The 17,345-nt window shown below is 34.8% G+C and overlaps 1 protein-coding gene across 1 annotated transcript in view; it reads left to right on the top strand.

The window, feature by feature from the left end:
* Positions 1–17,345, top strand: part of ANTXR1 (ANTXR cell adhesion molecule 1) — a 289,146-nt gene that overhangs the window by 191,079 nt on the left and 80,722 nt on the right. The window contains exons 15-16 of the mRNA XM_051975446.1: positions 6,216–6,311; positions 8,405–8,572. Coding sequence (XP_051831406.1) covers positions 6,216–6,311; positions 8,405–8,572 — 264 coding nt within the window. The remainder of the gene's footprint in view (positions 1–6,215; positions 6,312–8,404; positions 8,573–17,345) is intronic.

Here is a 17,345-nt window from a genome sequence, read left to right as displayed (position 1 = left end):
TGGGGAGAATGATGGTAATAGGAATCATATTCCAATGCACCAATATTACAGATTCTTACTGATTATATGACAAGCTGGTATTTTAATGACCTTGGCAATTTACCACCATTACTATCCCAAAAAGTGAAAATATTCAAAAAGTTCTCAAATTTTCAGGAGCCCTTTTCATAGGGGATCCCAACTACAAACATCAACAAAATAATATTTTCAGTATCCATATTCTCAGATGCTATTTGCCAGCACTCATAAAAGAATATCTTTAGTATGTGTGGAATATAGAGGAAATGGAATAAGATTTAGTCATTGTGTTTGGAGACAAAGAATCTGAACTGATAAATTACTCATGATATTTCCTAATTTTAAAAACATGTTATAGTATTTTATTTTTCCAAATGCATATAAAATTAGTTTTCAACATTCATTTTTGTAAGACTTTGTGTTTCAAACTTTTCTTCCCTTCTTCTCTTACTCCTCTTTCCCCAAGATAGCAGGCAATCTGATGTAGATTAAATATGTACAATCCTATAAACATATTTCCATATCTGTCATGTTTTGCAAGAAAAATCAGAAAGAAAAAGCAAGCAAGCAAACAAAAAAAAAGTGAAAATTCTATGCTTTGATACATATTCAATCTCCATAGTTCTCTCTCTGGATGCAAATGCCATTTTCCTTCCCAAGCCTATTGGAATTGTCTTAAATCACCACATTGTTGAAAAGAACCAAATTCATCACACTTAGATATCTCCTAAAATAAGGGTCTCCTCTCACTAACCGTTTAATCTTTACACAGCAGAAAATATAGAAGACTTCTCAATCTCTCCACTCTGGTTTTAATTATTCAACAAATAATCCACAAAGTGAATAGGTTTCCAATTTCTCCATGGAATATTAGAGCTGAAAGGAATGTCAGAGATCATCTAGTCTAACCCCTTTGTTTTATAGATAAGGAAATTGAGGCCCAGAGTTTGATTTACCAGTTCATACAACTAGTCAATAGCTAAAGTTGGCTATCTAACCTGGGCCATCTGACTCCAGGCCCAAGATTCCTTCTAAAGATTTCTGCTAAAATCCATCTTGAAACAACATCCTGATTCATCTTGCAAATCAAATGTAAATATCCAAGCCTTTAAGGATAGCAATATGCATATTACACTCTATTGCTATTCTTGAGACTTTAAAAAGATTCTACCACTGGCATGTTCACTAGCAATTGTCTAGGACACAACAGGCTATAATAAGCCCTCCTCTCCCCCCACGCTGGCTAAACAAAGGGTTGTTTGTAATATGGCCATAGCCAAAGTGTGAGTCAGCCCCACACACCAAGCGAAAGTGTTTACTTAAGAAAAGCCTGTTTTGACATAGGTCCATTTTTTAACCTATTACATTTGTCGTTTAATCCACTTGAGCATTCCTATTTGGCTACACCGAGCTGGTAGTCATTGTGTTATAACAGATTGGCAACAATACTCTTTCTGATGGAAAAGTATTTCTTCAGCTTCTTGGAACAAACAGGTCTTTATTTTTGCATGAAAGATACATTTGGTTTAATTGATTTTACATGGCACCTTGGAAGGCATTCCAAAAAAGAACACATATAAGTTTGGAACCATGAGTTCAAGTCCCAGGTGTACCTTTCTTTGTGTTCCTAACACTTAGTATAAATAGGACATACTTAATAAATGCTTGTTGAGTGACTGATTTCTGTTGCCTTGGGTGAGATACTTTATGTCTCTCAGCCTCAGATTTCTCAAATGAGAATGAAGATGAATCATCTTCATTTGTCTCCTTAAGACAGGTGGAAACATTAATAAGCTTCATGGAATGTATTGATAGGCACCTCTTAGAAACTAAATATCATTATCTAAAAATGTTTGACAAGCCAGGACTCCAGACTATCAAATGGATAGTTGTTTTGAAAGACCTCCCACAAACCAAAATCCCAGAGGGCAGATTTATTCCATAATGACAGAATCACAGGGAATGATAAGATATTTATACCTGCAGTAAAAAAAAAAAATTTTCTGATAACCTTGGACATTGAGATCTTGTGAGGTTGCTATCTATGCCACAGATTCAGTGGAAAAATCTGACTTATCCACTAAAGCCCCTCCCAAAATCTCTTTCACAGAAATGTTAGGTTTCATAAGAGATTTAACATCCTTATACAATTAGAAATTCACTTTTTTTCAGTTATTTTGTTGCTCAATCATGTCCAGCTCTCCATAACTCCATTTGGGGTTTTCTTGGCAAAGAAAACAGAGTGATTTTTCATTTCCTTCTCCAGCTAATTTTTACAGATGAGGAAACTGAGGGAAACAGAGTTACATGGCTTGCCAGATTTGAAGTTAGGTTGATTTGAACTTGGGATGAGTCTTCCCGATTCTATACTCAATACTTCTATTGTACCACCAATCCTTCAAGACTCTTCTAAAATCTCAAATTCTAAGATCAGCTTTTCCTAATTCCTCCCTGCCATAATATTAGTGCCTTCTCTCTATTGATCCCCAGTTTATTCTGTATATCTTGTTTGTACAGAGTTCTTTGCATGTTGTCTCACCTATCATTAGACTACTGCCAGCTCATTGAGAGTTAAGACAAAGATTTTGCATTTCTTTCTGTCCCTGGCACTTAACAGAATGCCTGGCACATAGTAGGTAATTAACAAATACTTATTGACTGTTTGACAAATCAGTAGGGAAAGATATACAAAAGTTAAACAGTTCTTGCCCTCAAGACTCCTTGAGTCTATATCTTTTGCTACTGACATGGAAAAAAAAATCCTAATTAGAGTCTGAGTTAGAAAATAAAAATCTGGAACATTTACATCGAATTAGATAAAATTTCTACCTAACATCTGGTATTTCCCACATCAAATCGTTCAACTTTTCTGTAAAATACCTAATAAAATGTTTGTAGTTTTCCTGAAGGTGACTATGAACTGCAAATCCCCATATTAACATATATTAGATATTAATTATGTCTGTGTATCCAGCTTCATTGATGATATTTTAGAGTAAGTGATTTAGCTGAAGATGTATTTGAATCTATTCTAATGAGGCATGTTATTACAAGTTTCTACTTTATATGAAATACCTTGAACCAGGCAACAGGTGCAGTAAGGAACATATTCCATGATTCAAAAATAATCTAATCCAACCTGATCTTCATTTTACAGAGGAAGAAAATGTGGGAAACAGAGTTACATGGCTTGCCTAGAGTCATACAGGTAGTAAGTGTTTGAGTCCAGATTTGAAGTTAGGTTGATTTGAACTTGGGATGAGTCTTCCCGATTCTATACTCAATACTTCTATTGTACCACCAATCCTTCAAGACTCTTCTAAAATCTCAAATTCTAAGATCAGCTTTTCCTAATTCCTCCCTGCCATAATATTAGTGCCTTCTCTCTATTGATCCCCAGTTTATTCTGTATATCTTGTTTGTACAGAGTTCTTTGCATGTTGTCTCACCTATCATTAGACTACTGCCAGCTCATTGAGAGTTAAGACAAAGATTTTGCATTTCTTTCTGTCCCTGGCACTTAACAGAATGCCTGGCACATAGTAGGTAATTAACAAATACTTATTGACTGTTTGACAAATCAGTAGGGAAAGATATACAAAAGTTAAACAGTTCTTGCCCTCAAGACTCCTTGAGTCTATATCTTTTGCTACTGACATGGAAAAAAAAATCCTAATTAGAGTCTGAGTTAGAAAATAAAAATCTGGAACATTTACATCGAATTAGATAAAATTTCTACCTAACATCTGGTATTTCCCACATCAAATCGTTCAACTTTTCTGTAAAATACCTAATAAAATGTTTGTAGTTTTCCTGAAGGTGACTATGAACTGCAAATCCCCATATTAACATATATTAGATATTAATTATGTCTGTGTATCCAGCTTCATTGATGATATTTTAGAGTAAGTGATTTAGCTGAAGATGTATTTGAATCTATTCTAATGAGGCATGTTATTACAAGTTTCTACTTTATATGAAATACCTTGAACCAGGCAACAGGTGCAGTAAGGAACATATTCCATGATTCAAAAATAATCTAATCCAACCTGATCTTCATTTTACAGAGGAAGAAAATGTGGGGCCAAAGAAAGGAAGTGGCTTATCCAAGTTTGTAGACTGTTAGTTCTGGGTCTAGAAGAGGCTTCAGAAATCAATGATTCCAGCTCCCTATTTTGTAGATGGAGAAACCCAGAGAAGTGAAATGATTTATGCAGCCTTTTCCCTAATACTACATAGGTAGCAATTAGCTCTGTGGGGCATTACACCCAATTCCACTTGATTCCAATTCCCATTTTCTTTCTATTTTATTAGTCTGCTTGCCTCTCTTGAGTTTTCATTCATCAAAAGAAAAAAGTCACTTATGTTCAGCTGTTTTTATCAATGACCTCTATAATGGACTATATTTTTGTTGCTGCAGGCTATTACCTTAATTTCTTGCCAACTGTAAGGAAGACATCAAAGAGCATTTTTCACTTGTGAAAATTGCAAAACCCTTCAGCCCTCAGTTGTGTAAACAAAACCATGCTGAAGAGAGCCAGCTTGTGACTCTCTCCTCCATCCAATCCTGGGCTACTGGGCTGCCTTTCTGTTCGTTCTTCCCCCTTGGCAGACACACTCAGAATCAGGGGACTCAGATGACTGGCTCTACTTTTTAAGAGCTTAAGAAGCAGATTTCTTAAATCCTGGCATTTCCTGTTGTGAGGCTTCTCAGCCTCTGTGCACGCACTGAGTGGGCCCTTTTTCATTGCTAAAGGCCAAGGAAAAGCAGCTCCCTCCTAGATTCAAGAAAGAGAAAAGAGAAAAGGGAATGCATACTACGAGTGTGCTTCCCTTCTGGACATCTTTTTTTATTAGGAATCTAGCAAATATGAACATTTAAATATGGAGAAAAGAGTACAGTCCATATGAAACTAACATGTGAAATATGAGTAGCATATATGGGCATGCATATAAAACAGTAAATAATGTGTTGATATATTAGAATATTATGATAGTGTATTGCCATACTATCATATCAAATATATTAATATGTTAACATATATTAACATGTTGTATTAATATGTTTATATGATGCTCATATATGAAACATTGACAATATATTGAATATCTTAATATGTTCACATATAAATTTATCTATTTAGATAGATAAACCATATAAATTAAATGTAATATGAGAACATTTATGTATAATTTAGTTTTTCTTATAGTACATGTTAAGATTTCAGAGTAGTGGCAAACTGCCCTGAAAAAATGAGTCCTCTTCCAAACTGCCTTCTGCTTTCCTCAGTATATTTTAAAATATTTCATTTGTACTTCTTTATTTTTTTTATTTTTGCATCACTGTAACTATACAGAAATTCCCATTCTGCCAACCCCAGTAAAAGCAATCTTTTATGAAGATTATGTAGGCAGCTAAGTGGTGCAATGGATAGATCACTGAGGCTGAAATCAGAAAGATTTAAAGATTCAAATATAATATCAGACTTCTATTAACTTGTGACCCTGGGAAAATCACTTAACCCTGCTGGTCAAAGTGTGTACAAAGTTTAGGAGCTTTGGGGTATTGTACCAAATTGCTCTCTATCATGTTTAGAAAATTCACTGATGCACCACTTGTATACTGACTAATTTTACTCTCTCCCTCACTTCCCCCCCATGCCACCAATGACTGACATTTTCCTCTTCCAGCATTTATGTACCTCAAATCTTTCTCTTCTCCCTCTACATTGTCTCACTTGGTGCCTTGCTGGTTTCAATGAGTTCAATTCCCATCTTTATGCATCTCTATCATCAGCCAGGAGCTGCAGATCCATTTCCTAGTCTCTTACAAGCTCCATTATGCATACCCTATCGCTTTTTTCCTCTTCAGCAAAGCATCTTGCCACATACTTTGCTAAGAATAACTAAAGGCAATATAAATAGTTTTTTAAAAATAAATTCAAGATATGTGTTTAAATTCAAACATATCTGGATGACTTCAGGCATATTGTCTTTTACTTATGGGCATAAAACACAATAGCTCTACTTAAAACAGAGAAATGATTGGAGTTTACAAAAATAGTAAATAATTTACTTTACACACACCATAAAACATAGATGCCCCTTGCCTTCTTATTTCATTTTGTCCCACATAGAGATATTGCCTTAATTCCTCAAGCAAACACTAGAAAATTCAGAGCTTCGTCTTTTTGCAGGACGAAGAAGAGGATGGATTACCTAAGAAAAAGTGGCCAACAGTAGATGCTTCTTATTATGGCGGTCGAGGAGTTGGAGGTATTAAGAGGATGGAGGTGAGTATAAACTTTTTCACACAGGTATCCTTGTATAACAAGTTGACTTTTCCAGAGGGATTCATAAGATTTTACCAGTAAATAAAAGACCTAGAATGATAGGATCTCAAAAGTTTGGGGTTCTGAAAAGCCATGTGTGTGCAGAAAAATTCTCTATGATACTTTATGCAGATGTGTAGAAAGGAGTTTATTGTATGTCCTCTAAGGATAAACATGCTCTATAATCTATATCAGATTGCTTGCCATCTTGGAGAAAGGGGAAGTAGAGAAGGGAGGAAGAAAAAAAAATGAAACTTAAGAACTATCTTTATATGTAATTGGAATAATAAAATACAATTTAAAAAAATTTTAAAGATAAGCATGGTCACAAAATATTTAAATGCATAATAGGTTGAGATGAGAAGAAAGTTTAGGGGGAAAATAACTGTACCTTGATTAGATCAACAGTTTTAGTTTGCTTCCCAAAAAAGTAATAGAAAATGCACTAAATTTGGAAATAAAGGATCTGGGTTAAGGACGAGTCACTTAATCAATGTGGGCCTCAGTTTTCTTATCTGAGAAGATTAGAGACTCTATATGACCTCTTCATAGCTCTACTTTCCATGGTCTGTAAATTGGATTTTCACTAAATTTTCTAAATGCATACTTACAAAAGGCATGGCTATACATTCTCAAGATTTGAGCCCTTACCTTTATACTACAAGACATATCTAGTATAATAAAAGAAGCACCAGATGTCATCACAACAATGAACTAATCTTAGATGTGTCAACAAATTAGCTGTATGACGTCTCTGAACCTCTGTTTCTTTTTCTCTAAATCTAGCTAGATTTTCTCTGAGGTCCCTTGTAGTGCTGAGTGGTCAGTTTGTAGGATTATATTATTTGATTCAAGTATAATTTAGTTCCTGATGACATAGCAAACTAATAGATCATAAAGATACAAGGGGTATTAAAGATTATTGTGATGACCGTGTATTTACAATCAGCCAGAGTCAGGAATTTAGGTTAAGGGAAAAATCTTCAATCTTTATTGAAGAGGTGAAGAAGGATTGCTATAGCAATATGAGCAGTTGCGACAGGAAGCCAGCTAATAGAGGGGAATTGGGGGTGAAGGGCAGTCGTGATAGCAATGTGAGCAGCTGTGTCAAGACGCCAGCCAGCAGTCTCTCCTTCCGCTTCCCTCTCCACTCCCCTGCCTCCACCCACCAAAAACGTCATTTCCTATACAACACATCAGAACTTGCACAAAGAGTGGGTGGGGGCCATCCTTTCTCCAAGCATATATATTAATAGAGTATGGTCCAATTACTATTCAGCCTCACATGCTTGGGACCTCAGTGCATCAACTCAAGCCTCAGCCCATTACAGATTATTTAGTTCAACCTTCTCAGAAAAGGAAAATGATTTGCCCCAAATCACACATCTGGTAAGAAGAAACTCAGAACTCTTACCATGATAACATTTCTCAGTAAATATCAAATTATCAAGTAAATGTGGCAAATAGTAAAAATAGCCACAGGCTACACTTATTTTGAGTGTGATATGAAAAGCCTAGATTGTATGGAGAACCACCTAGACACAGTAATTTCTATTAAGATTAATACATTTGAGCTATATTGGTCATGGTCTGGTAGTTGATTCCAGTATCAGTTGTTATTGTTGTTGAATAACAACAATACTTAACTAAAAACAATGGATGTTTTGGGGGTTTTTGCCTCCTGCTATCTCCAAGTGGTGGAATATCTCTGTGTATAGATTGTTTTTATCTATATCCCTTTAAGATTTACAATGTGTTTTCCATACAAAAGTGTTATTGTGTGGAAAACATGTAGTACTCATATTATTTTCCCATTTTGTAAGAAGAGGAAATTAGAGAAATAAAATGACTTGTTTGTGATCTCCCAAGCAGTAAAAATGTCAGAGAGCAGTTAGACCTAGAACTGACTAATTCCAGGACTTTTTCCATAAGGAGTAGACTGACATGTTACCATTCATCTGCTGGAACAGTTCTTTATCCCCATAACAAGAAGCTTCCAAAGGGGTTTGGCCATTTCTGATTCTTTCTTAAGACATTTCTGATTCTTTCTTAAGGTTCGATGGGGAGAAAAGGGATCTACAGAAGAAGGAGCCAAGCTAGAGAAGGCCAAGAATGCTCGCGTCAAGATGCCAGAGCAGGAATATGAATTCCCTGAGCCTCGAAATCTCAACAACAACTTACGCAGGGCTTCTTCTACCAGGAAGTGGTATTCACCAATAAAGGTACTATTTCAATTAATGAATAGTACAGGAATAAGAGCAATTATAGCTGTTTCATTGGTCCCAGAGCTCTGTCTCTTACCAATGGTGACATGGAAACATTTTTGTGGAGAGGTGCCTTTCATGACATCAGCCTTAAGGTTAAAAATTTGTGACAAATAGCTTTCATTTCTTTGCCCATTATGGATCTACTAGTCAGTAAGTCAATAATCATTTATAATTATAGCTACTTGTCATAATATATATAATAATCATTAATTATTAGAGAATTATAATCAAAAATTTTATAACATAACATTATAATATAATAATAATGCATTATATTATGTTATAAATGTTGTGTTATGATATTTATAGATATTAAAATAATATTTATAATAAAATTATTATTTCTTAGTTATTATTGATATCATTGCTTATACAATGTACATGACATTAATAGTGGGAACAGCATCTGTATAATAGGAAATAAGAGTCTCATGTTACTCTGTCTCAGTCAGATCATCTCTAGTCCTAGTCATACAATGGAGAGGTAGAAACCACCTTAGACATCACCACCCCCTCATTTTCCATATGAAGAAAATGAGGCTTACCTAGAGAAGAAAAGGACTCACTCAAGATTACATTGTTATGAAAGAGCAGAACTGGGATTTGACTCTAAAATCTCTGACTTTAGGGCATGTTCCCTTTCTAACAAACCATGATTAAATTTTATTCTGGACATTGTCAAGAAAGAGCATATCCAAAGCAGGCTTCCAGAATGATAAGAAAAATTCAAAATCATTCCATTTAACAATGGATGGGCAGAAGAAAATGGATGTAGTTAACATAGGAAAGAGAAGACTCAGAGGAGGAGATGATTCCTCTCTTCATTCTTTTGCAGGTTATTATACACATAAAAGGAAACAAATTTATTGTAATGCTCCAGATAAACTGGTTTTACTTTTGTCCTTATAACCTAGTGTCTAGCCCAATACCTGCCCCTTAGTAGACAATTCATAAATGCTGTTGATTGACAAATTGAGTTGTCTTGACTTGGGTGTGAATTAGATTTAAATGAAATAAAGCTACACAATGTCATTAGTCTCACTCTCTCCTCCAGAGTCATAGAAGTTCAATGGCAAGACAAAAGTGAAAACAACTGGCAATGGCCCAGGATGAAGTGTCCTTTCTAAATTAAGATCTTTCTCATAAATCTGTTTGTCTGAGGCTGTGCCCAATCAATGACTAAAGACTAGGTAAGAATCAAGAAGAGATAAAGTAGAGGCAATGAGTATGAACACTAATTTCTAGGAGTTTGATTCAGAAGGGGAGGAAACATAGAGGCTGCTGGCTTGAGGGGATAAAAAAGACTGACTCTTAAATGGTTCTCAGGAAAGCTTGAATTCTGACAATTATATTAATTTAGTTGTTCTCTGGACTTCCCTCCATCATGACTTTGATTTGGTTTGGAGTAATGGAGAGAAAAGCTTGATATATATCAGATATATCAAAGTCCTTTACGGTACCCAAGTAGTGATTATGAAGAATAAGTTTTCTGTGCAAAACATGACTCTTCTCAAATTAGAGTACTATAATGAAATGTCCCTGACCCCACTCAATCTTTTGCATTTTTTCATTGTAATTTCTCTAAAGCTACTTCTGTCCTGTCATATCTTTTCTGTGAGCATGAAAGGGTAGGCAAGTAGAGCATACAAAGGGTAATTTGTGCACACGTTCCTAAGGATATCAAGATAAGTTAATAAGTTATATCATACCCATCACAAAAGTCAAAGAAACAGTAGTTTTTGGAATCAAAGGACCTGTATTTGAATTCAATCTTTGCCATTTACCTCCTGTGTAATAACTTCTGTGGAAGTGAGAATTTTCAACTGGATGATCTCAAAGGCCTCTTTCAAGTCTAAGATTTCATGCCAAGATATACTCTCTTTATTCTCTACCCTTTAGAATCTAGCTTTATTCAGAATTTACTACCTTGTATCCTCTCTCACTGAAAACTTTGCCTCATCCCCTTAGTTGTTGGTGCTTATTCCTTTCTCCTTAGATTAAATTGTATATTCTTGCTTGTTTCCTTTTAGTACACCCCCAATAACATGTAAGGTCTTAAAGGACAAGGATTGCTTTCTTGTTCTCTCTTTGTATTCCCAGAATCTAGCACAATACCTTATAGCAATTGTTCAGCAACTGCTTGTTGGATTGAATTGGATTGGATATTCTCCACACTGATGAAATCACAGTTTCAGACCAAAAATAAAATAAAATTCAAAATGCAGCAGGAGAGAGTAGAAAAAATGCTTAAGCTTGAATTTGGGCCATGTGTTTATGAATTCTAGCTTTGCCATTTATTAGTTACATAACCATGGTTGATTTATGTAACCTCTTTGAGCCTCAATCTCCTATCTATAAAATGGAGATGATGGTAACTGCTCTGCCAATCCATAGATTTGTTATGATAAAAGCATTTTATAAACTTTAAAGTGTATAAGAGAAGAAATAGGAGATAACATGTTACAAAAATCCAGAGGACACAGTATCATGAAGGAAAGGGATGGCCAAATAGTGTCTAATGATATACAATGGTCAATAAAGTTAAAGGCTGATAAAAGTCCATTGAACTAAGTAATTAAGAAATTGATATGTTTGAAAAAGACTGCTTAAAGTGATGAGGTCAGAAGCCGGATTTCTAGGTACTGATAAATGAGTGAAAGAATACAATCAAAAATATAAACAACTTTTCCCATAAGTTTGCCTATAAAAAGAAATAAAGGCATAGTCATGGGGTTGGTAGAACCAAACAGAAGTCTCCTAAAAAACGAGGAAAATAAGGATATATTTTTAAACAGTAGGAAAAGAGGCGGTGGATACGGAATTAAGTGGGGGAGGAGAGATAATGAAAGAGAAATTCCTGGAGGACATGGAAAGAAATTAAGGGAGTAAGTACAGATACTTTTAATGAAAAAATAGGCCACCTCGGCCTAGCTGTACCTGATCTAAAATTATATTATAAAGCAGCAGTCACCAAAACCATTTGGTATTGGCTAAGAAATAGATTAGTGGATCAGTGGAAAAGGTTAGGTTCACAAGACAGAATAGTCAACTATAGCAATCTAGTGTTTGACAAACCCAAAGCCCCTAACTTCTGGGAAAAGAATTCATTATTTGATAAAAACTGCTGGGATAATTGGAAATTAGTATGGCAGAAATTAGGCATGGACCCACACCTAACACCATATACCAAGATAAGATCAAAATGGGTCCAGGACCTAGGCATAAAGAACGAGATTATAAATAAATTAGAGGAACATAGAATAGTTTATCTCTCAGACTTGTGGAGGAGAAAGAAATTTGTGACCAAAGATGAACTAGAGACCATTACTGATCACAAAATAGAAAATTTTGATTACATCAAATTAAAAAGCCTTTGTACAAACAAAACTAATGCAAACAAGATTAGAAGGGAAGCAACAAACTGGGAAAACATCTTCACAGTTAAAGGTTCTGATAAAGGCCTCATTTCTAAAATATATAGAGAACTGACTCAAATTTATAAGAAATCAAGCCATTCTCCAATTGATAAATGGTCAAAGGATATGAACAGACAATTTTCAGAGGATGAAATTGAAACTATTACCACTCATATGAAAGAGTGTTCCAAATCATTATTGATCAGAGAAATGCAAATTAAGACAACTCTGAGATACCACTACACACCTGTTAGATTGGCTAAGATGACAGGAAAAAATAATTATGAATGTTGGAGGGGATGCGGGAAAACTGGGACACTAATGCATTGTTGGTGGAGTTGTGAACGAATCCAACCATTCTGGAGAGCAATCTGGAATTATGCCCAAAAAATTATCAAATTGTGCATACCCTTTGATCCAGCAGTGTTTCTATTGGGCTTATATCCCAAAGAAATACTAAAGAAGGGAAAGGGACCTGTATGTGCCAAAATGTTTGTAGCAGCCCTATTTGTAGTGGCTAGAAACTGGAAAATGAATGGATGCCCATCAATTGGAGAATGGCTGGGTAAATTGTGGTATATGAATGTTATGGAATATTATTGTTCTGTAAGAAATGACCAGCAGGATGAATACAGAGAGGACTGGCGAGACTTACATGAACTGATGCTAAGTGAAATGAGCAGAACCAGGAGATCATTATACACTTCGACAACGATATTGTATGAGGACATATTTTGATGGAAGTGGATTTCTTTGACAAAGAGACCTAACTAAGTTTCAATTGATAAATGACGGACATAAGCAGCTACACCCAAAGAACGAACACTGGGAAACAAATGTGAACTATCTGCATTTTAGTTTTTCTTCCCGGGTTATTTATACCTTCTGAATCCAATTCTCCCTATGCAACAAGAGAACTGTTCGGTTCTGCAAACATATATTGTATCTAGGATATACTGCAACATATCCAACATATAAAGGACTGCTTGCCATCTAGGGGAGGGGGTGGAGGGAGGGAGGGGGGAAAAATCGGAAAAGAAACGAGTGCAAGGAATAATGTTGTCATTATAAAGTAATCATTAAATAAAAAAAAAAAAGGCCACCTCATCTTCTAATACTGTAACCCAAAACAGGAGAGGTCAGGAAGAGTGAGGATAAAGGTTGAAGTGACAAAGGGTGGGAGATTATGATGGTCATAATTTTTTAGAAAGTATGAGGCAAAGTTCTCCCTGCTTCTTTATGCCTCCTATGCTTTAGTAAAAAGTCTTCATGACTTTTTGAGACAAAAAAAAACCATCATATGGTAGCCAACATTCTATTGATAAAATCTCTCTGCACTTGACAAGAGTGGATTTTCTGGAGATGACGCAGAATTCTTAAAGACTATATCAGTACTGCATGTGCTCTGGTTGTTAATGTTAAGATAAATTGCATGTTAAAAGAAAAAAAGACAGACTCCATCATGTCTTATTGGTAGCTTGTAAGTCATTAAGGGAACTGGAATTTATAATGTTTTTTTAGTTTCATTTTAAAGTATTTCAGGCATTGAACTCTACTTTTACACTCTTACCATTCCAACCTTTGTAATTTTTTTAATCCCACGACCAGGAAGTTTTCCCTTGCTGTTGGCCTGAATTTTCCTTTGCTCAGCTTTTCCCCAGCCCCACTTCATTTATAACACGCCATGTATGTGATTAAAGAGAGGCAGCTCATTCCCTCTAGGTTTAAACCAATGCTCAAGTATATGGTCATCCAGTAGATTAAAACCAGGAGAATACTAAATTTAATAAAAATCAATTTGTGATGTTTCCCCCCTTCCAACTAAATGTAATTTGAATGACAAAAAAAAGTTGATTTGCTACCTAGAAGGACAGGCTATTTATTAGAAACACAACTAATCACTTCTTACTTATTAATACAGATTCTGTAAAATTCTCTCATCTGATTTTCCCTATATTCTATCTATGTTACCAATATGTTATCTCTATGAATTTACAGTCTTGCATATGAATGGCTACAGTAGATGCTCCACATTAAGATGATGTTGAACCACCAAGGAAACTGAAATGTTGGCAGATAGGGCTGTTAATGCCCGACATATCTTCTCCCCTCTCCAGCAACATATTAATATAGTGTCAACTCATAACAAAAGAAAGAATCTACATTCTTTCAAATGTTCAACAAGTTCATAACTTTGTACTCTAATTTTGTCCAATGAAGGGGAAAAATCAGTCAGAACAATTGACCATATATCATTATTAAATTCATATTTTAACTAATAGCTATAGGCCAAAGCCCTGCTTCTCCACTACCACATGTCTTTAAAATGTAGGATTAATTCCACTTTCCACCAAGAAAAATTGACAATCTGAAAGTTAGGAAAAAAGCTGTGGTCTGCAGAGACTCAAAGCACTAGTAACTGTGAGCCAATGTATTCCAATTGATAACTGGAGAAGCATTTCATTTTTAGTCTCACCATGGTGTAAGGGGCAAGGGAATAAACATGGCATTAGGAAAACCTTGACTCTAGTTCTGATTCTATCATTGATTGATTGATTTGCCTAAGATTATACACAAATATTTATTTAGTCAAGGAACCACAAAAAATGTCATATAATTAGAGCAACTCGCTACTAAATTATTGAAACAACTAATTGATAGTCAAAAAAAAACAAGGGCAACATCAATGACATCAATACTGTTTTAAATAATTTTATTCATCATTATAACCAGTGAAAATTAAATGCCTCACCATGGAGATCAAAACAGCCCAGAAAGCACCTTGACAGAATGTCCATCATACTTGTCAAGCAGACAGAGAAAGCTTCCAAAGGCAATAATAAGTTAAACGGTTAACTCAATTGTAAAATTCTATAAAGAAACATGGAAGAATTATTTCTTAAACCAAAGAACAACAATAGATCTTAAAGAAAACTTAATGAAATATCCATCTAACTATTCAAAGTCATCCCAAGGTCATTTAAGTACAAAAATAGAAAACAAACAGAAATATTAAGATAATTCATAAAATAAAAATATTGATAACAATTTTTCAGAAGACAATGGAACCATCACATTCAGACATTAACATCAGTCTTAAATGTGCTTATTGGACTAAAGAGTTGAACTAAATTGCACTAAAGAGAAAATTGGGAAGGTACACATAGCCAAAATTATAGAAAAGATATTCATGCTAGAAGTGACACAGTTATGAATGTGATATGGGGTAGGCATACAAAACATCTGAAGAAGGAAAAAAAGCAAAATAAAAAAATCAAACTTCATTAAGATCCATAAAAGGCAACTGAAAGAATATCAATAATGACCAACATATAATATAAGTGAACTCTACCATCTATACATAGATTAATGTAAGTCAGAAGGACCTAAGTTCAAATCTGGTCTCAGACACGTAACACCTCCTAGCAGTGTGACTCTAGGCAAGTCACTTAACCCCAATTGCTTCAGCAAAAAAAAAAAAAAAATTAAAAAGAAAGATAGATTATATAAAGTATTTGAGCCAGTAAACAAAATACCGCATAAAAAGATTTTTTCCCCCAAACAAGGTTTCATTTCATCTATACATTGAAGATTCCTTCAATGATATGACAGAAATGACCCTGCTCAGTGGTCTTCTGATCATAATTATCAAGTTTGGCAACGAAACAAGAAAATATTTACTTACCAAAAGGGTCTTCTTCTGTGATGTAGGAAAATCAACTTCAAAAAAGTATTTTCTGTGGATGACAAAAGTACTCACAAAATGCTTTTATTTGTGGATGACATTGTGCTGATTGCATCAAGACCCAACACATTGCAGAACCTCCTGAAAGGGACCTATAGGAAAATGAATGGATGCCCATCAATTGGAGAATGGCTGGGTAAATTGTGGTATATGAATGTTATGGAATATTATTGTTCTGTAAGAAATGACCAACAGGATGAATACAGAGAGGCTTGGAGAGACCTACATGGACTGATGCTAAGTGAGATGAGCAGAACCAGGAGATCATTATACACTTCAACAACAATATTGTATGAGGATGTATTCTGATGGAAGTGGATTTCTATGACAAAGAGACCTAACTGAGTTTCAATGGATAAATGATGGACAGAAACAGCTACACCCAAAGAAGGAACACTGGGAAACGAATGTGAACTATTTGCATATTTGATTTTCTTCCCGAGTTATTTTTACCTTCTGAATCCAATTCTCCCTGTACAACAGGAGAACTGTTTGGTTCTGCAAATATGTATTATATCTAGGATATACTGCAATATATTTAACATATATAGGACTGCTTGCCATCTTGGGGGGGGGGGGTGGAGGGAGGGAGGGGAAAAAACGAAACATAAGCGAGTGCAAGGGATAATGTTGTAAAAAATTACCCTGGCATGGATTCTGTCAATACAAAGTTATTATTAAATAAAATAAAATTTAAAAAAAAGAAAAAAAAAGAAAGGGACCTATAAAAATATAATAACTCAAAAGGAATTTCACCTGCCATTCACACAGAAAAGATCAAGTAAATGAAAGCTGTCTATGGTCCAGATGACAACTTTTATTTGGATGAATAAGCTGTAGAACTTACCTGTCAATATACACATATACACATAAATGATAATTGTATATGTGATGGACAGTGTGGATATATACTTTGGGTCTGGAATTGAACAAAAGGAAGAGAAAGGGCTGATTTCCCTTCAGAAAATTACAAACCTCCTTTAAAATGATCCCATTTGTCTCATGGAAAAAATGCCCCATCTTTTTTATTATCTGTCATTTTATATTTGTGAAGCTGATATTTATATTTAGATATGTTATTATTAATATTTCACATTTATATTTAACCCTATTGAATATCATCTTAGACATTTGGGCAGCATCACCTCTAACACATACTGGATTTGTGAACCTAAGTAAATCTCTCAATCTCTAAATGCCTTAGAACAGTGATATCAAAAGATCAGCCTGCTGGCAACATACCTGAATGCCTCCTGGTCAGATAAAAAATGTAATTGGGAAAAATCTAAGAAAATAAAAATACAATAAAACTTAGATAATGTTATTTTGTATACAAACAACAGGAATTCATTTCTCTTTGAGACAACTCTCTGACTATAATTTTCAGAGAAAGTGGTGACCTGCATCTGGAAGAAGGAATTTCCTTACCTAAAAGGATACTTTATCAGGGAAATTATAGAACTAGTCACTATCACAAACATTTAATTAACTACTGTAAGACCAAAAGTAGAAAATTATATTGAAAGAAGTATCAAACCCTTAAGGAATTCTGAAACTCTTTTAAAAT

The sequence above is a fragment of the Antechinus flavipes genome, chromosome 2 (assembly GCF_016432865.1).
Source record: "Antechinus flavipes isolate AdamAnt ecotype Samford, QLD, Australia chromosome 2, AdamAnt_v2, whole genome shotgun sequence".
Lineage (NCBI taxonomy): Eukaryota > Metazoa > Chordata > Mammalia > Dasyuromorphia > Dasyuridae > Antechinus > Antechinus flavipes.
Note: the sequence above shows the minus strand (reverse complement) of the source record. Positions and strands in the feature narration are given on the sequence as shown.